The following is a 27739-nucleotide window of genomic DNA, read 5'->3' on the forward strand; positions in this document are numbered from 1 at the left end:
ACTAAGGGGCCAAGCCCAGCTGCTGAAGAACAACCCCACACCATAATCCCCCCTCCACCAAACTTTACACTTGGCACAGTGCAGTCAGACAAGTACCGTTCTCCTGGCAACTGCCAAACCCAGACTCGTCCATCAGATTGCCAGAAGGAAAAGCAACGATTCGTCACTCCAGAGAACTCGCCTCCACTTCTCTAGACCCCAGTGGTGGTGTGCTTTACTTTTTACTGCATCCGACTCTTCGAATTGCACTTGCTGATGTATGGCTTGGATGCAGCTGCTCAGCCATGGAAACCCACTCCCAGTTCAGTATGAATTCTAGAAAACTCAGGCAATGAGAACTATTTGGTCTTTTCACATGATATACAACAAAAATCTGTCCTTCCACTCTGGTTCAGACGTGTTGTTCTGTCGCCAGCAGATGGAGACAGTCTGACTGCTATGAGGAGTCCTCAAGTATTTGGACCACCCCCGATAGCCCTCCAGAGGCTTCCTATTGGTCTGGCGGTGGGTGAGGTGTCGGGTGTCCCATGGAGCGTGAAGGTAGCATACTATCCCGGAGTAGAGTGGGACTTCCCAGAGGTATTTTATTATTATCAACTGAAGGAGCCGAGCTACAGTCTGTTTGTTACTCCAGTGAAGATAAGTGATGGTTTAGTCTCGTCTGACTGGTAATTATGCAGAAGAAAGTTTCAGGAGAAGTTTTCTTCCCGTCCTGACGGGTTTGTGGAGCTCGGTGGGTTCACGGTGGAATTCACTTTTCACACAAAAAATCACGCAAAATGTCGCAGTGTGAAGAGGAAGAGAAGCAGCAGCCAGAGTTCTGCTCCGAACAAGAGCGGAACGGAACCTTAGTGAACCCGAGAGCGGTGTGTAACGCGTGTAAACGTTTATACCGGGACCCTAAAATCCTGCCCTGCCTGCACACCTTCTGCTCGGACTGTATCGGCCAGCTGGAGCCCTTCTCGGTGTCCTCACGCGGCCGCCCGGACGGTCCGGACGACAGCCGCGGGGTCGAGGCGGTGGATGGGGACCGACCCGCCGTCACCTTCACGGTGCTCTGTCCCGACTGTGACTCCGAGGTCGACATCCCTCCGTCTGGACCGGCAGGGCTGAGCACGGACCACCTGGCGCTGGACGAAGTCTTCCTGGAGACCCTGGTGACGGACGGTCCGCTGGGATGCGACCTGTGCGGGGAAGGAGGCGCCGAGAGCCGCTGCGAGGTGTGCTGCGTCAACCTGTGCGAGTTCTGCTGCCAGGCACACAGGTAGAGTCTGATCTATTCTACTCTGTTCTACTGCCAGGCACACAGGTAGAGTCTGATCTATTCTACTCTGTTCTACTGCCAGGCACACAGGTAGAGTCTGATCTATTCTACTCTGTTCTACTGCCAGGCACACAGGTAGAGTCTGATCTATTCTACTCTGTTCTACTGCCAGGCACACAGGTAGAGTCTGATCTATTCTACTCTGATCTACTGCCAGGCACACAGGTAGAGTCTGATCTATTCTACTCTGATCTACAGTCAGGCACACAGGTAGAGTCTGATCTATTCTACTCTGTTCTACTGTCAGGCACACAGGTAGAGTCTGATCTATTCTACTCTGTTCTACTGTCAGGCACACAGGTGCAGAGTCATTTTATATCTTCAGTTGTGTAGAAAAATTCTGCCACTCTGTCACAAAACATTTCTGGAGTGTCACAGCAAAACAGTTTACCTGACTTCCCATCAACATGAGGCTGAATAGATATGACATATTATTATGTTTGGGTGTTCCGTTAAAATCTTAAAATCATGTTTGAGGAGTTTGATTTATAGGTTATACTTTTATTTTGTTAGTTTTTATTCTACTCTATTTATTGTATTTTCTCACACTCAGAGGTAAGACCTACTTTTTATTCTATATTTTTATTTTATTGTATTTCTATTCTATTTTGTGTATACATGAGATTCTACTCCATATTTTTCTATTCTATTTTCTAGGGACAGGAATCACTCATGATGATGATGGTGATAATTATCACAACACAGCAATTCATTGCAACACAATCATCTAGCGAAAGCTCACAATATCTGAACTGAAAATGACAAAGTTGCATTGCTGCATTTCATTGTAAGTTTCACAGAAGTCGACATGAACTGAGAAGAAATGATGCATGAAAAAGTGCATGGAGTCTTGGTTTAAAGCTTTTTTAGCACACACACAGTGAGTACAGCTTGTGAACATGTGAGATTATTGCAGTGTGAAATAGCTGAACACTGGCAAAAGGTCAAACCTCAAGAAGTATTGTATTGATATGTCTTTTAAGCTGTTCTCTCTTCAGTTGTATTTTTTGGTTACAAGATCTGAGGTCTGGATCTTTGTTCTGACATACATGTATCTGTATCCGTTCCCTCTCTTGTCTGCAGGCGGCAGAAGCGAACAGCATGTCACTCTGTTCAGCGTCTGGAGGAGCTGAAGTCTCGCGGCCGTCTGAGCCGTCCCGTCCTCTGCTCCCTCCATCCCGGCCAGGAGCTCCGGCTGTTCTGTCAGTCCTGCGACCTGCCCGTCTGCCTGGAGTGTGCCGCCACGCTGCACCGCGACCACCGCTGCTGCCCCACCCGAGATGTTATCGATCGCCATGGAGACCGCATCCGAGAGCTGGTCACGGTGCAGCTGAGACCTCGTCTGGAGCGTCTAAAGGACTCACTGCAGAAGGTGCAACAGAGTGTTTGTCAAATAATTGTTTTGTCGAGAAGATATTAAGACTTCAGGTCACACTCAAGTGCCCGCTTCATACTTTCAGTTCCAACCAAGGCTTCATAACATCCCTCAGAAATATACCACTGCATCCATGTTTCACACATTTCTGTGGTTTGGCCCTTCTGTTGATGTTTGGCCTGATGCTGAGCATTCTGAAAGTTTGTCATATCTCACATTTTCTTCAAAAAACAACTTTGTTTCTACTACCTATTTTGTAACAGGTGGAAGTGTCTCAGGAGGCTTTGCAGGCACGTGTGGATGCAACAGCAAATGAGGTGAGGTCATTTGCACGGGGCTATGCCAGCGCTGTGGAAGCCCACTGTCTGTCTCTGCTGCATCGCCTGGAAGAGCTCCGTGTCCAGCGCAGGTATGGACAACCAACACAGCTCCTGTGGAGAAGGATAAGTGAAATTATCAAAAGTGTGAGAGTTTTAGAAGTAGGCAGGGACCTACATTAACCACACCTCAAAATCACTCCAAGGTAACTCGATGAATGTTAAAGAAGGCAAAAGAATAATACCTCGAAGTAGTACCACAGGGTTGTTTGTGAAGCTCCCAACTCGCTCTAGGACTAACAGCTTCTAGGATTGGGGAGCTGTTATTGATTTAGATTCTGGCTCCACATCAAATCTGGGATCTTCCCAACATCTGACCTCTGTGAGTGAAGGAAAGGAAAACATCTGCAGAACTTGTAGAGTCACTGAAGTTGTGGAATAGCTGTGGTCATGTTCAACATACTAATAGTTGTTTTCTTTGTGTTTACTAGCTCCAAGTATCATATCAATAATCTGCTGTGATGTGTGCTATTGTATGTACAGCAGAAAGCTGAGGACTAAATTTGATGACAGTATGTTTGACATAGATGTTATCCCCCACACAATAGATGCACACCATTACCCACAGATTCTGAGAAAGATAAAACAAAATCTTCTTACTCTATCAGTTATCTAACTAGGATCACTAAAAATTGTAATCAGTCAAATGCTCAACCTTTTTTCTCTTCTTTCCATCCCTTAAACATTAATATTTCAGAATATTAATGTGAAACCTAATAATTGAGTCAAGAAATTAGTGGTCTGTGGTAAAAATGCTATTTTTGGCAGTTTAAACATAAAAAGTACTTACGTATTGCTAGTCTACTGGTGTGAGAGGTACATGCAAAGACAGTTACCACACTCTCTGCTTTGAGGATCACCTGTAAAAGATACTACATATTACTCTTTAATAGGTATACAGGCCAACTTTACAGCAGAGAAACATCTCTCACTGAGTGCACATTGTCCAACGTCTTTGTCCAACAGGAACCAGCTCCACCTGCAGAGGGCGCAGTTGCACCAGGCTCTGCTGGACATCGGAGGCAGTGTAGAGTTTGCCGAGCGGCTGCTGAGCTGCGGCTCAGACACCGAGATCCTCAGTGCGAAAGGCGTAACCCTGAGGAGACTGACCAGCCTGGCAGAGAACGGCTACGACCCCAACCCAGCAACTGTCGCCCCCGACGATGGCAGCAGCATCAGCTTCCTGCCTAGAGAGCCAGCAGGGGAGGTGGAGGGATACCCAGTGGTTGGGGCCATCAACTCTAAGACAGTGGACCTCAGCAAGTGCACCATTGAAGGGGAAGGTAAACCCTACTGACGCAACAATGTTCAGTATTAGGTCAGAGTGATGTCAGTCATTATAGAATCTTTGTCTGTCATACATGTCTCACCTGTTTAGTTATGTTTTAGTTTAGCATGAATAGTTGCTGGCTGGCTTGTGGCGATGTGGAGGGGATGGGGTCAGTGCACACTGAGTTTGCCTGGAGCAGTTAAAGCCTATTGTTACCCTCCTGGGTGCTTTGGCTCAAAGACAGACATTCCTGTGGGGCCAAAGGAATGTTGAGGTGACTCAACAGGCCTGAAGGCGGTCCACTGAGGGGTGTTTACACACAGCAGATATAGCACACACACACACACACACACACACACACACACACACACACGAAAAAAGGAAATCGACAACAATGTTGATGGCTTATTATTCTTAAACATTTGTTAATTCTAGTGAAGCATCACTAGAAACAAACCACCAGCCTAGCGTCTTCCTGTCTCCATGTTCTGTAAGAGTTTTTCAAAAGTAAAGATAATCTCAGCTTTTCAGCACAAGCAGTGCTTTTTACATTAATTCCATTTAATTGACCAACTAAATGATTGAGTATTTAAAGTTGATAATTGCTGACTTACAAGACCACATAAAGATATAATTATATTGTCCCATGTTAGTGATGTAGTCATCCTCTGTTATCTTTCCACATATGACACCCTTTCAACACACACAAGCTGGTCAGCTTAACTATCCATGTTAGGACTTTACACTGTGGACAGTCTAACCCGTAACCTTAAAGGGGTATACTGGTGTAAGACCCCCCCACGAGAGATCAAGTTTGCATGGATTAAACTTACACGGATCATCCCTTTAAGTCACTTGTTAAACTTACCCACTGTATAAGTCATGTTGTGATGCATTAGGACCGTCTTTGGTCTCCATAAGGACCACTGGTCCTGACAAGGTCAGTGTTGTTACCAGAAATGGTCCCTAGTTGGTGACAGAAATGCACACAGACACACACACACACTCAAACACACAGAGTCAGCAGAGATTTGTAGCAGCTTGTCTCCATGAAAGGCTCAGCTGTAAGTAGTGTTTACCTGTGTGGGGAAATGGAAAACCTCAGCAAACAAAGACTCCTGTGCCAGAGACAAGTGTATTGTTGTAATGTTTGCCAAAAGGTCAGGCCCTGTATAAAGTGAGGCTTTGTTTGGGTGTTTGCTTGTGTGTGTGTTATAGTTTGTACATTTTGGTTTAGGGCCATATATCCACACTGACTTCCTTTTCTCATTGACTTCTTGATAGCATGGTTTCCTCGTCCCTATGAAGGACTGAGTGGTATAAATCCACAGTATCACTACATCGGCTAAACCAGCTTTTTCTACCTTTGACTTCAACTTCACTTTCTTAAGCCACATCAGCTCCTCGGAAGTGTGAGACTCTAATTTAAGGGGGCAGATAAAGGCCAGATTCTTTGTTGACTATTAGGAAGCACAAATCACAGTGGCTTACCGACGATTATCCCCTCACTGTGTGATAAGGGAGGCTCAAGTGGTGGATTTAGACCTTGCAGCTGTACAGCACAGGTGAAATGTGGACTAGAACAGCTGCAGCTGTGTGGGTGACAGCTGCTGGGTGCTCAGCTTAGCAAGCATACATATAAATTCACAGATAATTCTCACCCATTAGCAAGCAAAGCAGCAGTAATAGTTGTAATAGAACTAGTGGCCCAAATAATGGTAATAGCAGGAAGACATGGTACTTACAGCACTCAATTCTACATATATATTACTAATTTTAAAATGATTAAGGTATCAAAAAGACAAAGAAAAAAGACACCCTGTGTACTTACATGAAGCCCAGAGAAGAGCTTTAAGCAGCCAGATACTCAAAATCACAAATGTGAATTTATATCTTAACTAGGTCAAGTGTTGATGTAAACATGTATCTTGTCTGCCCTCTCACTGAAAACCTCCTCTGCAGTCACATGAAAGTGACAAAAGGGCCTGTTCAGAAGATTTCTTCCTTGAATTAATGTACTTCCTTACTTCTATATAAATAATCTGATTTTTCTTTCTGTATCAGAGTGAGATGAGAAGAGACCGGGAGGGAGCTCTCGCTAGTTTTTATTAAGAACAAGAGATTCAGGAATAATATGTGATTGCACCAAAGAAACTATGGCTACATGCTTTCAACATCCAGGTCTGAGAATTATATAAATTGGTCAGTTAGTCTATAAAAAAAAAAAATTTGAACGTTGGACTGAGCTGAGCTAGCTGCTTCCTCTGCTTGTAATCGCTAAGCCAGCTAGCTTTGTTATCAAAGTATCTTTGTGTTTGTTTATGTGAATAATATTCATAGTAGTAGAAGTAGGCCTATTGCAGTAGTTATAGACAGAGCAGAACATTTATTAGCAGAACTAGTTTGATTAACTAAAAACTCCAGCAGTATCCAAACACATCCCCCTGCAGCTACTGGAAACACCGTGTATAATCAGACGAATATGCAGAGTAGGATCATTAGTTATCGAGCGGCTAATAGAGTCTGACACCAAAATGCAAAGCAACATCGATCATCCATATGTACACAAATGATGTTCGCTTTAACACGGCAACAATGCCTCAACAGCTGATGAATATGTTGAGCCAGAGCATGGCAGGACAAGTTAATGAAACTCTAAATAATGACATGAGGGTGTGGAAAAGTCTGGTCAGCACGACTGAAGCCCAGCTGTGCCAGAGCCACACTTCAGCTGGCTGTAAAAAAACATGTGTTCAGGGGGAAAGTGTTTTACATACCCATAGGGGGTTTATCTATGGGGGTGTGTGCGTGTGTGTGTGTGTGTGTGTCAGTGTCAGTGTGACTGGAGACTCAATGTCCAAGCGTCTCCATTTTTATGGCGTGTCTGAATGATGGAGTGCCTCTTTTCTTGTGATGTGACCGTGCAGGACCACTTGTACAACTTGGAGAGACAAGTCCTTCTAAGTGTGTGTGTGTGTGTGTGTGAGAGAGAGAGAAAGTGAATGTCTCTGTTGTGTACTTTCTACTTCTCTTTTCTGTTGTTTCTTGTGTGCACACATGGCATACAAATAAACTAACAGATCAATTCACATTTTTGTATTTTAAAAAGAAGTTGCTAACCTGTAGTTTATGCACACCTGAGGGTGAGAGTAGGGTGAGACTTCTCCTCCTTCTTCTCTTTTAATCAGCAGATGACAAACATACTATAAAGGCGCTTACCCCTGTCTATAAATATAATCATAAGTTTAAATGCCGTGTGATGTTAGTCTATAAATTGACACTGTGCATTGACGTATGTAATGCACATGTGTGTTTGTGTGTGAATCAGAGCATCACTGTGACCTCTAACCCCTGATCCCAGGTCTACAGAGGTGCAGGGAGGGGCAGCAGGGTCACTTCACCCTGACGTGCCGAGACTCAGCTGGGGAGCAGCTGACACGAGGCGGAGAGCATGTCGTGGTCAGCATCGTCAACCGGGAGAAGAAAAACTGGTGAGTGTCAGCGAGTATGGTCTATTGTTCCAACATTTTAACTTTCCGGGACCTCTGTCGTTGACAAAAGAGATGAAACGGGTAGATTATAAAACGTCAACTAGACAATTCAGTTTTGAGCCACAGTTTCTTGGGGGATTTTTATGGTGAAGTGGCAATTTAATATGTCACCACACTTGGCTAAACTTCACTGTAACTGGCTGGTTGAAGCAACCCTTTGACTCTGTGTTGTGTGAAGAATGACATACCGGACTGCATTCAACAGCTCACCACCAACGTGTTCTACTTGTGACATTGGTTTGGCACCTCTGAGCAAGGTCGCCTCGGAGCCAACACTTCTACACAGATACATCCTTATCAGCATATGGTGATGTGGCGAGTGGGATGACGTTCCTAACAAACCCTGTTACACACAGGCGCAGTGAGGCTTTATCCTCTCAAGTGTTGAGTGTCATTAAAAACCCAGCAACAGAGAGCTGAGATCAAGTTTTTCTCTGTCTGCTCCCCATCTGCTCAGAGCGGGTCGACAGAGAGCGATGCGCCTGTGTACTGTGCTATTTCTGTCACTGTGGTGGGAGGAGCAGCACAGTCTCCTTCTTCTTCTTCTACCAGAGAAAAAGTTGTTTTATTCCATTAATGATGTAGTGGAAGATAGCTACAAGTCATACACACTGTATCTTGTGCATTTTGTTTGATTCTAGTTACATTGACGGCAATGCCAGGAAGACGCCGGTGAGACTAATACCTTATTCTCACCATTGTATATTATCCACAACAGCTTATACATGTGAACACCTTCCTCTTGAGTTTATTTACTCCAACAGCCACTTGAAGGCTCCACGTGTGCTCCCTATACAGTCCGTTGTTTGAGCGGCTTGCTTTATAAAACCACAGCACCAGAGTGACCATACAAACCTCTGACCCTCATATACATCAAACCTGGTTCTACCTCAGTAATCAGCAAAGCCCTCTAATGGATCTAACTGTTGGAGACAGTGGCAACCTGTTGATGCATGAAAAGGGTCAACGTGTTGCTTATTAACACCAAAATGTGCTGGTGAAGAATCATAATCTGTCAAGATTAGGACATTTTAGAACTTGAGTCACTGTGCAGAGATCGATAGGTTCCATGTCCGATTATCTGGCTGAGAAGAATTCGGCCAAGGCTTGGTGGACAAATCACCTTCCATCGGTGGTGATTTGACTATAAAAAAAAAAGAAACAAGCTCTAAAAGTTGAAGTATTGATTTGTTTCTGCGCTCTGCTGAGTGTGAATATTACAAGTTATGGTTTCTGTCATCTGTATGACAGAATTTTTCTGTCAGTTGTGTCTTTCCTGTAACACTGTATAGTATTAACAGAATGTTTCTCCTCCCTCAGCACAGTGGAGGCGTCAGTGGTTGACAACAGCGATGGATCCTACAGCGTCTCATACACGCCTAAAGAGCCAGGAGCCTACTCAGTGTGGGTTTGTGTCAAAGCCCAACACGTCAAGGTACGACGCCCACTCACAGGGTTCATTTGGAAACGTTTGTTATCTTCATTCGTCGTGTCTGCAGCTGAGAATTTCATGTTTAAATGGTTAAAGGTGACGATGCGCCGTGGCGTTGCCTGTAGCTCTCAGCGTACCGCCTCAGGGCTGTCGACATCATCCTGACAAATTCAATCGACGCGGACAAAATTCTCTTCAGGCAGAAACAAATTAAACAGGCCGCCGCTGACGGCTCTGATGTCAAATGTTTACCCACTGGGATGCTTGATAAGTGAGAGAAGAGTTATCCCGATACTTTGATTTAATGTTGAGCTGTGTCAGCGCAGACTGACTGACTCTACCTGTCTCTCCCTGCAGGGCTCTCCGTTCGTTCTGAACGTGAAGAGGAAGCTGAGGCGTCACACCGGGACGTTTCACTGCTGCTCCTTCTGCTCCAGTGGAGGAGACAAAGAGGCTCGCTGTGGCTGCCCAGGAACCATGCCAGGTACACACAAGACATAATTAAAATGTCTGGTCGGAGGACAGTTTTCGTGCATCTTTTCACCATCAACAGAAACAATGGAAGTGGCAGGCTTTGTTTTCAAAGTTGGACATGGAGAGAGAACAGATGGAGGAACTGTTTGGAACCAGAGCTCTGATCGCAGTATTAGACGAGACTATTGTCTGTGCTTTTTGAGTTGACTTCTGTTTTCTGAGAAAAACAGTGTATGTGATGCTATTATCTGATGTCTCTCCTGTCCATGTGCAGTCATATTTAAGTAAATCTATAACATTTAAACAGACATCAAAAATAAAAGCACACCTTTTTTCAATTAAGTTAAAGGAAAGGTTTTGCCACCACCAAATCCATATTTGGAAAAAATGAGGAGTTTCTCTCAAAAAGAAACTCTTACTGTCACCATCACAAACATCAGGCAGGCTCCATCCAAGCTGAACATAATTTAAAGAGCTCCTCAGAGATGAATGATAATATACCACCAAGAATATCATAAAGAAATGTTTCTGGTCAGGTGGAATCAGTTGACTGGAGAAGTAAATCTGTTCACACCTGCCTTCATTTTGTTACCTTCCACCTCTAGAAGAAAATGGAAAAAACATGAAAACACAAGCTGTACTTCTTGAGGAGTTGAGCATATCATGATTAGTAACTTTGCTTACTTTTCCCAGCTTTGTTTCAGTCAGTCTAGTTGTCAGCCAATAAACCTCAAAGAAGAAGAAACAAAAGCTGTCATTAGGGTTGCGACAGTATGCATTTTTACACTTCCAGTTAGCTCGTCTCAAAGTCTACACTTTTTATTAATTTTTTTGATATAAAAGATATTTACTCTTCTTCATTTTGTGAGAATGTACATTCAAAATGTTGATGGAAACACAGCTAACGTCTTTGTGTTTCTCCGTGTTTAAAACATGACTAGTAGACTCCTTTACTGACCCTTTACTGCTGATTTCACTTAATTTAAAACCAGACATGTATGACTCTGATAGGAAAACAGGTGTGATTTAAATGACTCAGGTTTTATATCATCAACATTGTCCTGCCTTGGGAGGACTCCACAGTTGTTCCTGATCTCATGTCTGCTGTCTTCCTACCAGGAGGATTTAAAGGTTGCGGCCACAGTCATAAAGGACACCCCGGGAAGCCCCACTGGTCTTGTTGTGGCAGCACCGTGGAGCAGTCGGAGTGTTTGCCTCAGAGCGTGCTGGCTGCAGTTTCCCCCCGCGGCCACCTGCGTACCGTGGAGCTCTGAGGTGCCGCACAGATGAGACGTGTCAAGATGATGCAAGTTAATACAGGATGGCAGCAACCAAAAGGTTAGAGCAGCTGGGGGAGAAAGCTCAGGGTTGTTGGTGTAAATCCTTGATAAGGTCAGACGAGGAAAGTGAAGCTCTAAAGACACAGCGACTGAGGCAGGACATCAAAGTCTGTGTGTCTGCAGAGAGAAACAGCAGCCAGCTCACCAGTAAAGACAAGAAAAACACCAAAGTGTGAGCTAAAGGATCTGAGTCTATGATGTAAAGTGCCTTTTTCTATGTGAGCTCTGCCTGCCTATGACTAAAAAGAGATGCGTCTCTTTAATCAAACGTGTTAAAAGCCTTTCTGAAGGGCACCTTGCCTGTTTTCTTACATTTTCTGCACACTTCCCCCGCTGCTGTCGATTTTAAAGGTGTTGAAATCAGTGTTTTATATCTTTTTGTATCCTTCAATCAAGGAAATGATCTTTTGAAAAATAGTGCCTCAAAAGCACCTCTGATGCTGGAAGACATGAACATTGATTCTTACTGACGCGCACTGATCTCTGTTCTTTGAAAGAACACCGAAGACAAAGGCTGTGATCCCAACAACCCAAATCTGTGATTAGAAATGTTATTGTAATGAGTGATGATTTTATTTTGAATGATAAAGTAATTACAGTTATCAAGTCAGTTATCCTGAAGTCATTATTAGTGCAAAATAAATCAATAAATCAAATTCAAGGGAACAAAATGTAGGTTTTAGAGACGTAACACAGTTGTGGCACGATTAGAAGAAGTTCTGTTTTTGGGCTCAAATCATCAACAAATCTGCAGATCAGTGTCAAGATGAATTATATTATATTGGTAGTGCACTGAAAATGGTTGTTTTGTCCAATAATCAGTCAAAAATCCTGCGGTATGTTTAAGAAAACCTCAAAGGAATAGTTCACCCAAAAATGTAAATTCAGTCTTTATCCCCTCCTCGCGTGCTGATGAACAGTTAGGCGAAGCTTCGTAGCACTGCAGCATTCTCCTAAACAACTGAATTATCTGGGGACTTGTTTTAAAACAACCAAAAAAAAAAAAACATCAAATGCTCCATACAGCTCATCTGCAGAAGCTCAGAGATCCCAAACTGATTTGACGAGACATTATTTTCTACTTTGACAAGCAGTCGAGCTAGTCTATCCCCTGAATCGTGCTAACGCTTTTAGCTTAGCAGCTGCAGTGAAGATTTCATCTTAAAGGGTAATTCAACCCAGCACCCCATCCACATAATGACTGAATTTTCTTTTTTCTTTTTGTCTTTTTCGTTTTTTTTTCTGAAACCATTTTAAAGACTGTTTGATTATATCGCTTTTGAGTATCGAGAAATAAATTCACTATTGACTGTATCAGCTTGGTGTGTCTACAAATAACCTACGGCAAGTTAGTTTCCATGAGCACAAACTGGAGTCCATTATGGATGATAGGCATATTTTCCCAATAAATACTAAGAAAATATTACTATACTGTTACTACTTAATTCCTTTGTGGAACAAAAGTCACAACATATTCACACGTAGAGCTGTGTGTTCATTGTGTGTCATGGAAGATCTGATAAGAGCTACTTTTTTGTGCATATGTAGTAATATTAATTAATAAATAATTAGCCACCAGATATAGCCATATACTATTAAATAAATACTACATATCCACAGCACCTGTTTAGCTGTTGGTAGGTACATGTGTTGTTTGTGCAGATTGTGTTTCTGTAGTCAGAGTCACATTAGGAAGGAGCACAAACAGCTCCTCCTGAGCACTGACCCCAGCACTGAGGTGGAACAAACCGTGCCTGATTATTCTGAGACCGTTCATAATGTGAAACACATTGTTGTTGTCGGTTTTATGTAAACCACGATGTTTGACTTGACGCCGACCCCGAGTGCCTGTTGCTGTCTTTAATGAGGAGGAAGTTCATCAGATCTGCACAAAACTGTGTTTTACCTTCATTAAGCCATCCCAGTCCACTGCGCCTCCCGGGGACGAGGGCTTTATCTGGGAAACACTGTGACCTAGAAGGTGCAGTCAGCCTCCTCTAAGAATACTAAGCTGTGTCCTCCAGAGGCTGCTTCACGTCGCTGACTTAAAACCACCAACCTGGAACTCACAATGAGCCATTTAATGCCTTTGTTTGATTTTTTTTTTCCTGTGTTGTGACTGTGACTTCTCTCCAGTGTGAGGGTACATAGATATGATGTTACTCTGAGGATCTGCTGTTGATGACTACTTAAACAGACCTATGCAAATACTGAACATGAGGACTACTAATCTTGTGACGTGTTATCCAAGATGTCCAGAATGCCAGGGAGCTCGTCTAACACTGAGTCTGTCTCTGCTGTTCACGTTGTGTGTGTTCATGTGAGAACCACGCAGTACTCTGTGTTGAAACATGTCATGCCTGTACAATCAAAATAAACACAGCCATTTTCTCAGTATGAGGTGAGTCTTGCTTTTTTGCTTTCATGCCCTCATCAGATATAAAGGTGCCCGACAAGCAAAGAAAACAATATCCACTGAAGACTTGCTTTTGTCCAACCAGAGGGCACCAACATGAGAACCAAACCAAAATACATCCATAGTTTCCTCCATGTCACAATCACATAACACATGAGCTAATTTTCTTCAAATTCATTTGTACTCTTGGAGGGATCTGTTATTAAAAAATGTTACGTAAGAGAGAACAAAAAATCAGCTTCCTTGTGTAAACTCATTTCTTCCCAGAGGAGCTAGATAGATGAATTTTAATAGAATAAGATTAGATTAGAAGAATGTAAACAGATATGGATGTATCATTTAAAGTTGAGGCCTGTTATTATTTCTATTCGCAGTGGCATTCGAGTGAACCTTTAAGCCAGCATAATGCTTTGCTCTATGTCTACAACAGTGCAGTCTGCAGCCGATTTTATCTAAATTTAGAGGGAAATGTAGCACGTATTTGACATTTTTTTTAAGAATATGTAAATATAAATGCTGGTGAGTAAATCAATCTGAGACTAAAAGCCAGGTGGACTTTGAAAAGTGAGGAGGACGAGTTTCCCCCACATCCCCAGTGGAAATTACACCCTAACGTTATGAAACTTGCAGGCATGCCTGATGATGTTGATTTTTTTCCTTTTTTTTTGTAGTACAGCTGAGTTTACCACAAATCCACTGAAATGTCTCAGATTGGTCAGAGCATCAGACAACAGGCTGGATGTTTAAACACTTTTTTGGTGATTTTTTTTTTTCCTTGTTTTTTTTGCCCTTTCATAGCTTTATTCTGTTGGACAGCTGAAGAATGAAAGGAAAGGGGGTGAGCATCATATGACATGCAGCGAAGGGCCACAGGTCATTCAAATCTTGGGTGACGCAGCCTCTGCACATTAGGCGCACGCTCTAACCACTGAGGCACTGGGGCAACCAATCAGCTTTGCCCACCAATTAAGACATGTTTTGACAGTCTCGGCCCCTCCCACTCTGGGGCTTTTGCATTTTTCCCTGGCTCTGTTTTGAGGCAAGGAACCAAAAAAAGTAAGAAGGAGTCTCTCGCTTCTGGGCCGGGGTGTGGTGACAGCTGTGTTGAAGTCAGAGACCGTATGTAATATGACTTCTGGGGCAGATTTGTGACTTTTCTGGAAAGCACTTTGAAAGATTTGGTTGAGAAATTGTTTCTCTCGTGTAAATAGTTGTGAGAGGTTCGGCGGATACTTGGTTTCTGGTCTGGTGCCGTGCTGATTCTGAATTGCACGGTGGCCCTGTAGTGCAAAAAAAACAATGGCATATCAGAAAACACAAGACATCAACCAAAACAGAAAAGTTAGGTACCCTCAGGTGACATGAATCGTCCGTGTTTGAGCCCACGATTTCTGATTTGCCGTTGTGTTTTGCACTTCAGGGCAACCGCAGAATTGTCCTGATTTTTGGATTACTTCCTCCCTGCTGGCTTTCAGAGAGTGGAAGGGGGGGGGGGGGGTAATCCTTATAATAAAAATGTAGTTATTTGTCATTTTTGTAATTATTCACAGAAAACATGATGAGCTGTACTCATACCCTCAGCGACTGGAGCTTTGAACACATCATGAAAGCTTCACACCAGTCATTGTGTTTCATAGTCCCTCTCCAAACCACCAGGTGGCAGTAGAGAGCCACTCCTTCCTCCCTGCTCCTCCTGCACTATCCTGATCATGTCCCTCTGCCTGTGACATTAACTTTTCCCAGCTTGTCCCTACAAATCATTCATAATCAGCGCTCTCAAAAGCCGCCTTTACCGCAGCCACTCCTTGTAAGAGGCTCCTGATGAATACTGCATTATCATGAAAAATGTCTTAAGCGGTTTAAGATTGACTCTCTTAATATGAATGTTTGATGAATGGGGACCTGTTCCGCTGGAATCCCATCGCAGAGGAAGTTGCGTCGGCAGAGTCGGCGGTGACACGGCTTAATCACACGCAGCAATTGTTCACTTACAGCAAATTAGAAATGAGCGATTAGCTGATGAGACCATTCGGACGGCGGTGAACTTGGGAGGAGAGGGGTTGCATCCGGGAATTAGAGACACACACACACACACACACACGCTCACAACACTTCCATTAGGTGCAGGCAGGTGTGGGTTAAAGATGATGGAGGGGTTCAAACCTGCCTTTTTTTTCATTGATTTCTCACTTCCCCCCACTCTCTCCCTTCTTTCAGTGAAGTCAGTCCAGTAGGAACTGAGCCTGCTAACACACACACACACACTAATTTGAACAATGACAGTGCACTGCAAATGGCAGGATGCTCACCGCGGCTGTGAACCCCAGGGAGAAGGACTCATGCCAGACCTCATAAACCTCCTTCACCCGCCATTGAGCTCTCAGCTAATGTACCTTGTAATTGAGAGAACCAACGATCACGATACAATATTGTCTCACCGACGAGAGACATCTTTCCTCGTGCTTAATCTTTCACATTTGGCACTTTTTATGCTTCCTGTTCCGCAGAAAGAGTTAGGGGGAAAGTTCAGGTGCAGAGGGAGCTCTGATCATCCCGACAGGCAGCCAGCAGGAAGCAGAGCGACGACACAAAGAGTGTGACAACATTTCATTTAAATAATCACCATAATCATGCTACTGCAGATAATCATGTAGAGCATCATCTACCATGCGCTGCTCAGATGCAGCTACGTGGGACAGCTCAATCCCAAAAACCGCAGGCTGACAGTCACCATCATAGCATTCGCTTAAGTTCGTTTTCACTCACTGATGCTGCTTTTATCCGCCTGTATCGTCTGAAAATGGTTTCTGCCCTGTCATGCTCTTGAACTGTATTATACAAGTTTTTATCACAATGTTGTAAGATGTAAGAAAAGTCATCCCAGTCTTGTTCCTGACACATCAGATGCCAGCGCGACCTACAATCCCTAAATGTCAGCATTTGACGAGTTGTTAATGAGACTCAAAAAAGCAACTGTGCTCTGCTGTTCTACATGTTGTATCATTTTTCATTTATTCTGGGATGCACAACAACATCAGGTGAAGGAACTGCCATTCAGCTGACTCGTGTGCAGTGTACGCTGCCCTTTTCAAAAATGAGATAAAAAGCAAATATTACTTGTCGTCTGTTGGACTGATCTAAAATGCAAACTAAACTAAAGATGGGGGGTGAGGTGCAGGTGGACTGAGGCAGAGAAAACACAGGTGAGAGAAATGAACGGAAAATCACTGGAAACAGGGAAGAGGCTGAAAACACACTGGAGGGAGGGAAGTGCTAATGAGGGAGATGCAGTGCAGGTGTGAGCTCAGGTAACAGGGCTGGGCTGATTAATCTCTAGACCGGTGTGGAGGGAAACTCAGGCTCGAGAAGAAAACAGAAGACTGGGGGGGAAAAAAAAGCTAAATACAATCTAGAAAACAGACATGCACTGAAACCAACAGGACAGCAGCTCGACACGTGTCGTGAATTCATGAGGGTGTCGGACACTTTGATTTACGGATGATTTTGAATATTTCAGGTCTGAAAGTCAAATACACATGCTTTAAATTGCACTGACTTACAGGAGTAGTAAAAGAGACGCACATGTTGTCATGCAGGATTTATGTTCACTTGTTGTTGCTGCTGAGCTGTGGGACAGTTAGAGTTCAGGTAAAGAAGATCTGCTCTGCTGCTCTGAAGGAGGCCACTGACGCTTTCAGTAACTTTTTTTCGGAGTGAAAGAAAAGTTATTTTCTTTTGTTGAAAAAGCACAACTGAAGTCATGATTGGACATGCTGCTCACGATGCTGGGACCGACATCATTTCAAGAGTTTCACACTGGGTTAAATTTTCCTTTATTTAGGCCTGGAGTCACTGAGCTGTGACATGTCTTCTAGTGTCAGAACATGTAACGTGATGACTGTGTTTTTTTTCTCTCTCTGTTTAGATTTTTTGTTCTACAAAGTAGGTCAGGTGTCAGGTGTTCCTTTACCTTGTTGATGACCTCACTGATTACAGATTGACACCAGCTGGTGTGTGTTCACGCTTCAGCTGATTCTTATGAAAACCACAGCATTATAAAATAACAAAAAAAAGTCCTTAAGCGGTAGCTAACTGCATGTAATCTTATAAATTGCATCCAGTGATGTCACTTACAGTCCAAGTTGCATTGTGGGTAATGTAGGCACCAGGTTTAGAAAAGGAAGAAGAATGTGCAGAATAATAAAATGTGATATCTCTGATTCTGCTGTATTGATTTGATTTATTTTTCAAACCTCCCATAATGAGTCCAACAGTGTTATAGAAGCGCAATGCGAGACCAGTGCGCTGCTTTTCAGATTTAGATTACCAACAATGCAACTTAACCACTGAGTAACGTCGCTGGAGGTCACTGCAGCCTCCTCTGGAGCCACAAAGGCCCTCGCACTGCTTCATTCACACGTGCAGCAGCGCTCCCCAAGATCTGGAAACACACACTGTGTTAAACTGGTGGAGTTGCCCTTTAACTACCAAAATGGGATGAAGATACAGTGCCTACAGAGGACTGAGTGGATGACAGAGGCACGGGGAACCTACCACAGCATCACGCCTCCTAAAATCCAATGTTGTGACAGCACCTGGCATCCTTCTGTGAGAGACACTTTATCTCTGGGCTGCAAGAGTGACACTGGCTTCTGTCATCAAGACACACACACACACACACACACACACACACTGTACATTGAAGGTCATCTGAAATGCACTGTGGCAAAAGCCGCTCCTCGAATATGAACACAGTGTCAGTGAGCTCCCCGCTGGAGAGTCCCTGTGTGTGTGTGTGAAGTTGTGAATAATTCATCTTGATTTGTTAAAATTAGTGTGCTGTCAATAATTCATAGGCGTCACAGAATCTAGTAACCAGAGCCAGTTATGTAACAAATGAAGCAAAACACACCGTCACTTGAGACCAGCTCACCAAAGACAATGAGGCGCTGACAAAAGGCCATCCTGCTGCTGCTCTGTGGCCCAGGCCTCAGCACTGCTCACACAGAGATGCTGCTAACATCAGAGAGGCAGCAGTGTGTGAGTCTGAGAGACCTTGTGTGTGTGTGTGTACATGCATGTGTGTGTGTGTGTGTGTGTGTGATCATCGGAGGCTGACAGGCTGCGGGTCATTGAGGTTGAACACTGTAACCTGATTATAGGCAGAGAGGTTAGGACACAGTCACAACACTAATATACTTACTGGGCTCTAAATGGGGCCTAACCAGCTCCCACTGGAAGCCAGCGGACTTGTTAAAAGCCAATGAAGCTTGTTTGCTCGGAGATACTGCCGTCCGAGATCACAGACACGCTGCCGATGGAGCGATATGAGGACGATTTGGTTGGTTTTTAAATTGGACATCCACCATTTTTTAAAACGATTACAGCTACATTGAAATCATTAAAGAGCCTTTCTGAGACGACGAGCACTCCTGCGCGACTAGGACATGCGACCCAGGAAAACAGGAGCACATCTAAAACTTTAGATAAAGCGTCTCCTCCATAAAGCTGCTGAAAACATACAACAGCCCAACAGATGCAGCCTCAGAAACAACCTTCACCTTGGCCATGAGTGTAAATTCTTGATGTTCTACAATCATCTCTTCTATGGAGTTAAAGTCTTAAAGGAGCAGTTCACCCCAAAATTAATACTGAGTTATTTTCTACTTAGCCTCATGCGCCATGTCTCCAGAAGCACTGGCGTCCCAAATTGATTTGAAAAGATCTTATTTACACCCGAGCTGGTGAGTTTGACCCACCCAGCCACAGAGCGGGTTTCAGCTGAAAAAGGGTGCAAGTGACGCTTTTCAAACTGACTCGGGATCTCTGGACTTCCAGGAAGCCTTTTTATATTTGTTTTACAGTCGATGCTGCTTTAATGTTTTAAAACAGGTCCTCACCCTGCTTTCCATCAGCACGGAGGCAAGGACGCGATGGCGTAATGTGAACTAATTTCTTCAGCAAGGTTCAAACCCATCGACAAAGTGCCTCACAATTACACAAAACATACAATGCTATAAAACACACAATACAAGACAATCAATCAGTCCACAGTCTCATATAAATGATTCACACAAAACAAGCTACGAGCAGCGTCAAACCGCTTTAGCAATAAGGCATAAAGATACCATTTGGTACAGGTGAAGGGGTTTTTACAAAGCTTTTCTAAAATGTGGCACTGACTCAGCCTGAGTGGCACTGACCTAGTTTCACAGTGTTGAAGCTAACAGCCACCATACGCCTTTGTCCCGAGCCACGGAGCTTTTAACAGCATTCGAGGTGCCAGACCCGAGCAGTCGGAAACATATCCGGAGGGTTGAAAAAGCAAAGAATCTCAAACTAAAACCGGCACCGTTCTGAATGTTACAGCGAGAGTATTGCCGCCGACGCTCCTTTCATGTCGTCATTTTAATGAACGGCAACATTATTCACGCTTTGATAAAAAAACAAATCCCTGTAACGTCGCTGTTCTCTAAATGAGCACCGTCGCTACTTAGCCGCTGCAGCTGCGTCATGACTCCTTGTCTTGGATAAGTTAAACTCAGAGGTTAGTTGTTTCATGTCACATCTTTTTTAATGTAAGAGAAGCTTTCCTCCACATTTCTCTGAGAAAAAAAAAAAAAATGACACAAAACTTATTGACTCGTCGCCACAGCAATAATTATGGAGCGTGTGCAAAATAATGTGAGTGTGAATATTTCATCGCATGGAAAGTGAAACTCAGTGAGTTGCGATAAAAAACAACTCCAAAAAGTGCAAGCAAACAGAACTCTACTCAGACGAAGGAGATGGGCTGTAATTTGTCATCCCACCTGTGCCAGCCTTTAGAGCCGTAAATCACTGACAGCATGATAACCTTATCTCAAGCCGGACCCTCTATATTCTAAAGATATTGAATGAAGATGTTATGGACGAGGATGTGTTTTCAAATGGTTATGTATCGTTTTCCAATAGAGGTCTGGATCAGCAGGAATGATTGATCACGCGCTCTCAGAGCTGCACAAACAGGATGCAGAGTCGGAGGACGGCTGCAGGCCAGAGACGCTTTAAAGGGCCTGAACAACACAACGCACAGTGACAAGGCAGAGAGACGAGCCCAGTGTGATGAGGAGCTGGCATCCGATCAATACCAGATCAAATACCTATAAATACAATGCGGAGCTTTATTGGAAGAAGACACCTGTGTTACTGACCGATTCCATGTTGCACTTCTTTCCTGACATGACAAAGTAGCGGCACGGGCGTTTTTAGCAAGACTTTCAACCAAAATCAAAGCAAAATGATGCTTGGATACTCTGATTGTAATGAGAGACAGCCTGCCGTCCTGTCTTCTTGAACTGGATATCATCTTCTCTCTTCTGAGTCATCGCACTGCTGCTCTTATTATGAAATAATAATAAAGTGATGGTGCATACGGCCTACTACTTCATATTAAAAATGGAACTGTAGGGTCGAGCCTGTGCGGCACTGGAGAAAGTGAAGAGGCTACACGCTCACACTATGGCAGAGCTTTTCAAATTCATTTTGCTTCTTCTAAACATGGTCATGTATGTGAAATGCTTCCCTGTTCCAGTGTGAGGTGCACTGGAGGGACACTGAAGGGTTTCTTTGTCTTGTCCAGTCTTCATTGATTGCATTTGAGGAGTTTGCAATTTGTAGTTGCTGCATCTCTGAATATTACTTGAGACATTGTCTTTCTGGAGCTGTGAGCTCATTTTTAATTTTTTGTTTTTTACCTTTTTATCGAGCTAATGTTGACACGCTGTATATTTATATCAATTCTATTTATACAGTGATCATTTTTACAGACTTCTGAGCTTGAATTTCAACCACAGTGAAGTCTCCCCAAACATTTAAGAAACAATTAAAAGGGCTTGTGCACAAGCTGAAGCACAAGGCGTGAAAAATGATACGACGAAACGACGGTGTTGACGTTATTTTCGAGACATCTGTGTTCTGTGTTACAGATGCTGACCGAAGTTAGCATTCAGTGGAGTCTTCCGGCAACAACTATCTATGCAATATCTCTCGTGACTTTTCCGGCTTTTGATTTTAGTATTATTTTTTATATGAGGCTCCTTTTTCAACTTCAAGGTCAATATTGTTTTTCGCTAACGACAAAACAACATTTATATGGAACTAAGCTTTAGGAGCGGTCCACCTTAACTGTCCTCCAGGTTATGTTGCGTTCGGAAATCAACACTTCTCACTGGCAGGACGGCGGCTAGCAGAACAAACATCTGCTAACGTGAGATGTTCAAAAAACAACTTGTAAACTCAATGCTGGTGTTCATGTGTAGAGACCCTGGTGATGTTGTGTCGAGCCTTCTTAGTGTTTTGAAAATAGTGGTTTTGATGCTAGCGTAAAAGCACTCCCATTGAAAATGACTTTGACCTGAAAATGAAAATACAGTAAATCTTAAAAATGCCTCTTTCATCGAAATTATGCTTTTACACACTGCTGTAAGCCTTGGCTGCATTTTGGCAAGAGTTTCACTTAAAGTTTGCCGCTTAACCTAAAAAGTGAAAAAAATAAAGATACAAATAAAGCAAAGCAATTATTGTTTTTCTTACATCTATCATCCTGACTAAACAGAACAACACAACTGTACATCTTCTGAGCTCAAGTTTCTCTCTCACTGAACTAACACGAGCTTAACTCAGCTTGAACTCATCATAAAACACAATTCATTCAAACGGAACAGATATTAAGCGCTTCTTCTTCCCCCCTATAACTTTGGAGCTACCTTTCAATTCTAAATAAGTTCAGTCATACGAATATGAAGACGTCATGAGTTATTGTGTTTGAGTGGTCAAAGTCCAAGTCGCCCACCCAACGCTGCTGATGGAAATCTGTCCAACATGATTCAGATCACCATGCTCACAGACCAGGTTATGTTTTAGAGCCTTTCACGTTCTGTACAGTCATGTCACTGAGTCCCTGCCTCACTCAACAGTCAACCGAATTACGTATTTTTCTGGGTTTAAACAGTGTTGGAAACGTTTATGCTAATGCAACAACATATATAACAAAAGTTCAGTTGTTTTAAGACATTCTAAAGGTGCTATTTGTAAGAAAAGTTGATATTTGAGTCTCATTCCCAACTTGTCAAATACTGATTGTGGGTCATTAGGATTGTGGGTCCGACGCGATCGTTTTAGCGGGGTTTGGAATGTGTCTCAATGATCGACTTTTCTGACAAATACTATCTTAAATGCAGAAATGTTTTATATTATATGTTTAGGCCTAAAATTGTTGTAACTTGCCTGCAGGTTTGGTATGACATTGTGTTTCTACCGTTCCTGAGATGGGCTCACCATCTGCTGGTACCATTTGTTAGACAGGTTAAGTATCCATACACTAAAGAAGATGTGCTTTACACTGCCAATGTGGACAGAGCTCGGTTTATCTTCCCATCATGCCACGGTCCCTGCAGGGACTCATGATCATCGTTCTTTGCAGTGTTGGAAGACGCCGCGTCGCGCCATTAACTGGAATGTCAAAAATCCAGAGTGTGTCACAGAGCCCCTTCTCAGCGCTATATGCAGTTATCGCCACCAGAGCGTGGGATTGACACTTCAGATTCAGACACACATTTGCTGTATAGACAGACAGACATGCACATGCTGCTGTCCACCTGAGCCAGAGGTCGCGGTTGACCTTGCCTGAGCCCTGACATACAGGTTCCCTCAGGTGCTCTGGTGCAGCGCATCATTCACAGAAGCTGCCATAATTCACCAGTTCTCCCTGTCAAGGCGGGAGCTGAAGGACAGGCGGCTTTCGGTTGAGTTTAGCAGCTGGAACGCAGCATCTCATGTCATTCCAAAGCCTCCTGCGGACATTTTTTTTTTTTGCTTATTCTTCCTCCCTTCCGCAAATAATGATCGTTTTGTCTTTGCGGCACTGTTCGTTGTGGGTGTGAAACGTGTGATAAATCCTTTGCCGTCCAGCAGTCCACCCCTCTGACAATGATAATCAAAGATGCATCGAAGCAAAGGACACCCTCCCTCCTCTCGCTACCACACACCCTCCGTCTCTGCGACTTGGCCGTGATTTGGAAACTGTCAGCCCTTTTGTGTCTGCTCAGCTCTTTTTGGCTTTTTTGTGTGTCTCCCTGCTACACCCACACCGGCCCTGGCGTCAAACCCAAACCTGGCCCTCGCCGCTGAGCGGGGAGGGTGACTCATGGTGATGCCTCTCCAAAGGGAGGACTTCACATGATTACGACACTGCGCGCCGCAGCTCTGCCACTAATTCACTCAGTGAGGGATGTCCTGTAAATCAGTCGTCCCGGTGGCCCTGTTGTTGCTCCTGAGAGCGAGGCTGCGGCCCGTGGCAGCTCAAGGACCAGCTGATGGACTCCGCGGCCGACTGTCTCCACACTCAGCAAAACGCTGGGACTGTTTTTATGGTTGAACTTTGCACATGGATAGATTACCTGTCAGGGAAAAGCTCACTTTGGTATGTGGGCAGGCAGTGTCACAGTGCAGACTAACTGCTCTGCTTCAATGTGGAGCATTCACAGTGAAAGACAAAGGGAGCAGAACCACTCTCCTCCTTTTCTAACATGCTGCTGGGGAAGTCTATCTATGTATCTATCTATCTATCTATCTATCTGTCTATCTATCTATCTATCTATCTATCTGTCTATCTGTCTATCTATCTATCTATCTATCTATCTATCTATCTATCTATCTATCTATCTATCTATCTATCTATCTATCTATTTTTATCATCTACTGGTGAAAACATTGTTGTTGTTTTTTTCATGCACTTTTGAATTTCAAGTTTTTTACTTCCATAACATGGAAACAAATGGTTACTGCCTCATTTGCCATTTTAAACTTAAAGCTTAAAAACAGCCTTCAGGACTTCAGTAAGGTTGTGATGTCACACCTGAGCGTTCAGACAGAAGGCTGAATAGAGGTGCTGCAGTAAACAATGGGCTCTAGCACTGGACAAAAAAACCCCACCGACACCTGCCAACATCTGGCTTCTCTTTGTAATGTGAATGTGTACAATCAGCATTCACTCTGGCACTTTATGTGTCTCCAGCAGTGACGGGTGTTTGCTCCCATCAGCTGTGATGGAAACACAACACCTGGATAGGAGATCCAGTTTTCGCCCTTTGTCAGCCCGAGGCTATGATGCGTGTTGAAGTTAAGGACATTGACTTGTTGGTACTTTTCTGTCCATCTGTTAAAGCAGCGCTCACACATTGTTCAGTCTGCGCTGAGTTTGAAAGAGAGACTGAAATAGAACGGTGTAGTAATGAGTCCTAAAACACAGAAATCAGTTAGCATTTTAGCACATCCCCTTCCCTCGCCTCAAAGTCTATGTGGGTTTTTTAAATTGGTTTTCAGTCAAATGCCTGAAATTAAGGTGTGTGGTTACCACAGGCTGAGGATAGTTACGCATTTTGTGACTACGACATACGATACATCATCCCACATTTTGATTATAAAACACTTACGAGCACATCTTCATATCTGAAGAGAGACAGGAAAGCAAAATGGGACGCAAAACGAAGCGAGATGTCTCACTCCTGAGCCACTTCAATCACAAGCTTTGGAAAAAACGGATTGTCTAATTCAGAATGCTATTGATTAAAACTTTTTAATAACAGATTGAATGTCCTCTGGAAGTAGTCTGATCAGGTGTGTGATCCAGTGCTTTCTGCTGTTCCCTTTTTTCTGCCTGGTTTGTGATGGTATATGTGACATACACACACACACACACACACACACACACACACAGAAAGGCAAACTTGTTTACAGGCAATGTGAAAGGATTCAGCTGCCTCTTTCAGTGGGTTTTTCCATATTGAAGCTAGCTTTGGTGTAAAGATGGTGCATGAGACTACAGCCATGCTGCTCTGTAACAGGACCGAACCTGGGCACAGCAGTCCTTTGAGCTAGATGCTAACAACAGCATGCTAACAGGTTCACAATGACAATGCTGACAGGGTAATGCTCAGGTTTAGTGTGTTAGCATGCTACTGGCTGCTCACTGGCACCAGTGTTGTTATGGCTCATGCTCATGGCTGTCTGTATCTGTAAGATGTCAGTAGGATTCATCCATCCTTTCATATTTGATTATCTGTACAGAATTTCAATGCATTGAATAATTGTTAGGATATTACAGTCCAGACCAGGGCTGCACAAAGTGGAGCTCACGGGCCAGATTTGTCCCGCTATATTGTTTGACGTGGCCAAAAAGTTGTTTCTAGTGACAATAAATGTAAATAATTTAAATTGGAGTTTTTTTTAAAACATGAATAATATTAATAACTGTTTGTGCCTTTTACATGCACAGCAGGCAAAGTGACACTTAGTGCAGGAAGCCAGTACTTTGGATTCTAGTAGCAGTTTTGCATCATAACATTATTTGCTCTTGGCCCATTGCCGACCATTTTCAGTTCTGGCCACCGATGGAAAAGGTTTGGACACCCCTGGTCTAGACTGAGGTGGTAAACTGACTAACACCGCCGTTTCCAGAGCTGCGATGATATTATGGCTGAGTAAACTCAGCGGCAACACGTCCTACCGCTAACAGCTCCCCGGCCACTCTGGATAATCCAAAGGCCTCACTGTGAGTCCTGTTTCATAATAATCACTTTCTACCAAAGAAACAGTCCCTCTGAAAACTGTTCAAAGCTGACATCAGTGGTGCTACCACAGTTCATTCAGGCCCACAGACCCTCTCATCCATTTCCACATAATATGTATTTATGCTTAAACAGTGGGTTTTAGTTTATGCAGTCACGTTGTACTCCACTCTTGCTCCACCAGAGAGAGAGAGTGAAGTTCAGTGCTCTCTCACTCGACACGGTGGAGCAAATCATGGCCACTTTTGTCGGTGGCATGTCTTTGAGAGTTTGTGGTTCGGCCAGGTTTGTGGCCCTCACCCAAATCACACCGCGGGAAAGCCAACTTATTCAGCCACAGGAGAGGTGTCATCGCTGAGGCTTCTGACAAATTACAGCCTTCGCTTGTGGAGAGCACAGAGCGAGCTCTTGGCTAAGAGTGTGTTTTTGGCAAGGGTGAAGGTAAAAACCTGCGCTGAGATTGAAGAAAACGCTCTTGAAAGCAAAGCGACACCTGTCTCATGCTGCACAGTGTCTCTCTCTGCTGAGGAAGAAGACGGAGCGCATGTTGTGAGGGCCAAAGAAAGTTCTCTCCGTGCACCAGGGGACCAATATGACTAAGTGTGTCCTCCCTGGCAGCACAGCTCACACTGCATTTGATAAAGTAGAGTGTGTTTGATAAGATTATTCAAGTTTGTGCATCAACCACTTATGATGCATAGATCCAGGCAGTGTAGTAATTATAGCAGTGTGGCGCTGCACATAGCTGCCAAATCACAACTAGGACAAGCTGGATTTTTCTCTTTGACGTCTCTCTTTCTTAAGACTTCCAGTTTTTTGTCTGATTGTTATTTTGTGTTAAAATGATTATATTTATTTTGAGATGTGATGACTGACCTCCATTTAAGCATGGTGGTTAGATCCTCAGTGTTTCTCGTATGCAAAGGTGAGCCCGCGCTCTTTAACCATGAAGGAAACTGCACTGAACATCATTTACTGAGGTTCCTCTTGAAAATGTCATTCCATTGCAACTTTATAGTTATTCAATATTGCACTTTCATGATGTTGGAGGACTCGGAAGAGACCAAGTTTAAAAAGAACTGGCAGGTGAATGTCCCATAACATCACTCAGGTAAGTAAGAGGCTGCGGCTGAGAGATACTTAGTAGCTCAAAGACAGCAACAGAATGATTTGTTTACAGAGAATCCATGCAAAGGAAATGCTGTTATTGCAGGTATGTGTCTGTTTGCTTTATAGGAACCTCATTAACAAGATCTGCAAACTGGCCCCCCATAATTTACCCACAGTGGCCTTCAAGGACAAAAGAACCAGACGATGAATCTTTTCTCCGGTGTGTGTTTGCTCAGATGTGATCACATACAGTAAATCATCCTAAACCAGCAAATGTGAATCTTTGACAAATGATTTCACCATTTGTTACAGAAAGGAGAACAATGCAGGTTGAAGCAAACAGACTGTTGTCACTGATAGTCCTTGGCTTACCACTTTCTTCCAAACTGTTGGTCTTTATATTGGATTAAATTGAATTGCTATTGATATCCATATTCCAGTGCACACCAGGACACAACTGAC

The 27739-nt window shown here is 43.6% G+C and overlaps 1 protein-coding gene and 1 long non-coding RNA gene across 2 annotated transcripts; one reads left to right on the top strand and one right to left on the bottom strand.

Moving 5' to 3' along the window:
• The first annotated feature begins 183 nt into the window (after positions 1 to 183).
• Positions 184 to 13540, top strand: trim45 (tripartite motif containing 45). The gene is made up of 8 exons (XM_037110647.1): positions 184 to 1264; positions 2408 to 2696; positions 2963 to 3108; positions 4043 to 4359; positions 7708 to 7837; positions 9218 to 9332; positions 9687 to 9813; positions 10923 to 13540. Exons 1-8 carry the CDS (start codon positions 780 to 782, stop codon positions 11075 to 11077), a joined length of 1764 nt encoding a protein of 587 aa, XP_036966542.1. The 5' UTR covers positions 184 to 779; the 3' UTR covers positions 11078 to 13540.
• LOC119026350 lies at positions 3032 to 3936 on the bottom strand. The gene is made up of 3 exons (XR_005077121.1): positions 3867 to 3936; positions 3262 to 3396; positions 3032 to 3130 (listed from the first exon to the last, which is right to left on the bottom strand). It is a non-coding gene; the product is annotated as an uncharacterized LOC119026350 (long non-coding RNA).
• Positions 13541 to 27739: the final 14199 nt, after the last annotated feature.

The sequence above is a fragment of the Acanthopagrus latus genome, chromosome 9 (assembly GCF_904848185.1).
Source record: "Acanthopagrus latus isolate v.2019 chromosome 9, fAcaLat1.1, whole genome shotgun sequence".
Taxonomy (NCBI): Eukaryota; Metazoa; Chordata; class Actinopteri; order Spariformes; family Sparidae; genus Acanthopagrus; species Acanthopagrus latus.

Coding starts and splice junctions, on each gene's coding strand:
- trim45 (XM_037110647.1), top strand. CDS start 780: ATGTCGCAGTGTGAAGAGGAAGAGAAGCAGCAGCCAGAGTTCTGCTCC. Junction 7,838..9,217: donor AACCGGGAGAAGAAAAACTG/GTGAGTGTCAGC, acceptor CTCCTCCCTCAG/CACAGTGGAGGCGTCAGTGG. Junction 9,333..9,686: donor TCAAAGCCCAACACGTCAAG/GTACGACGCCCA, acceptor CTCTCCCTGCAG/GGCTCTCCGTTCGTTCTGAA.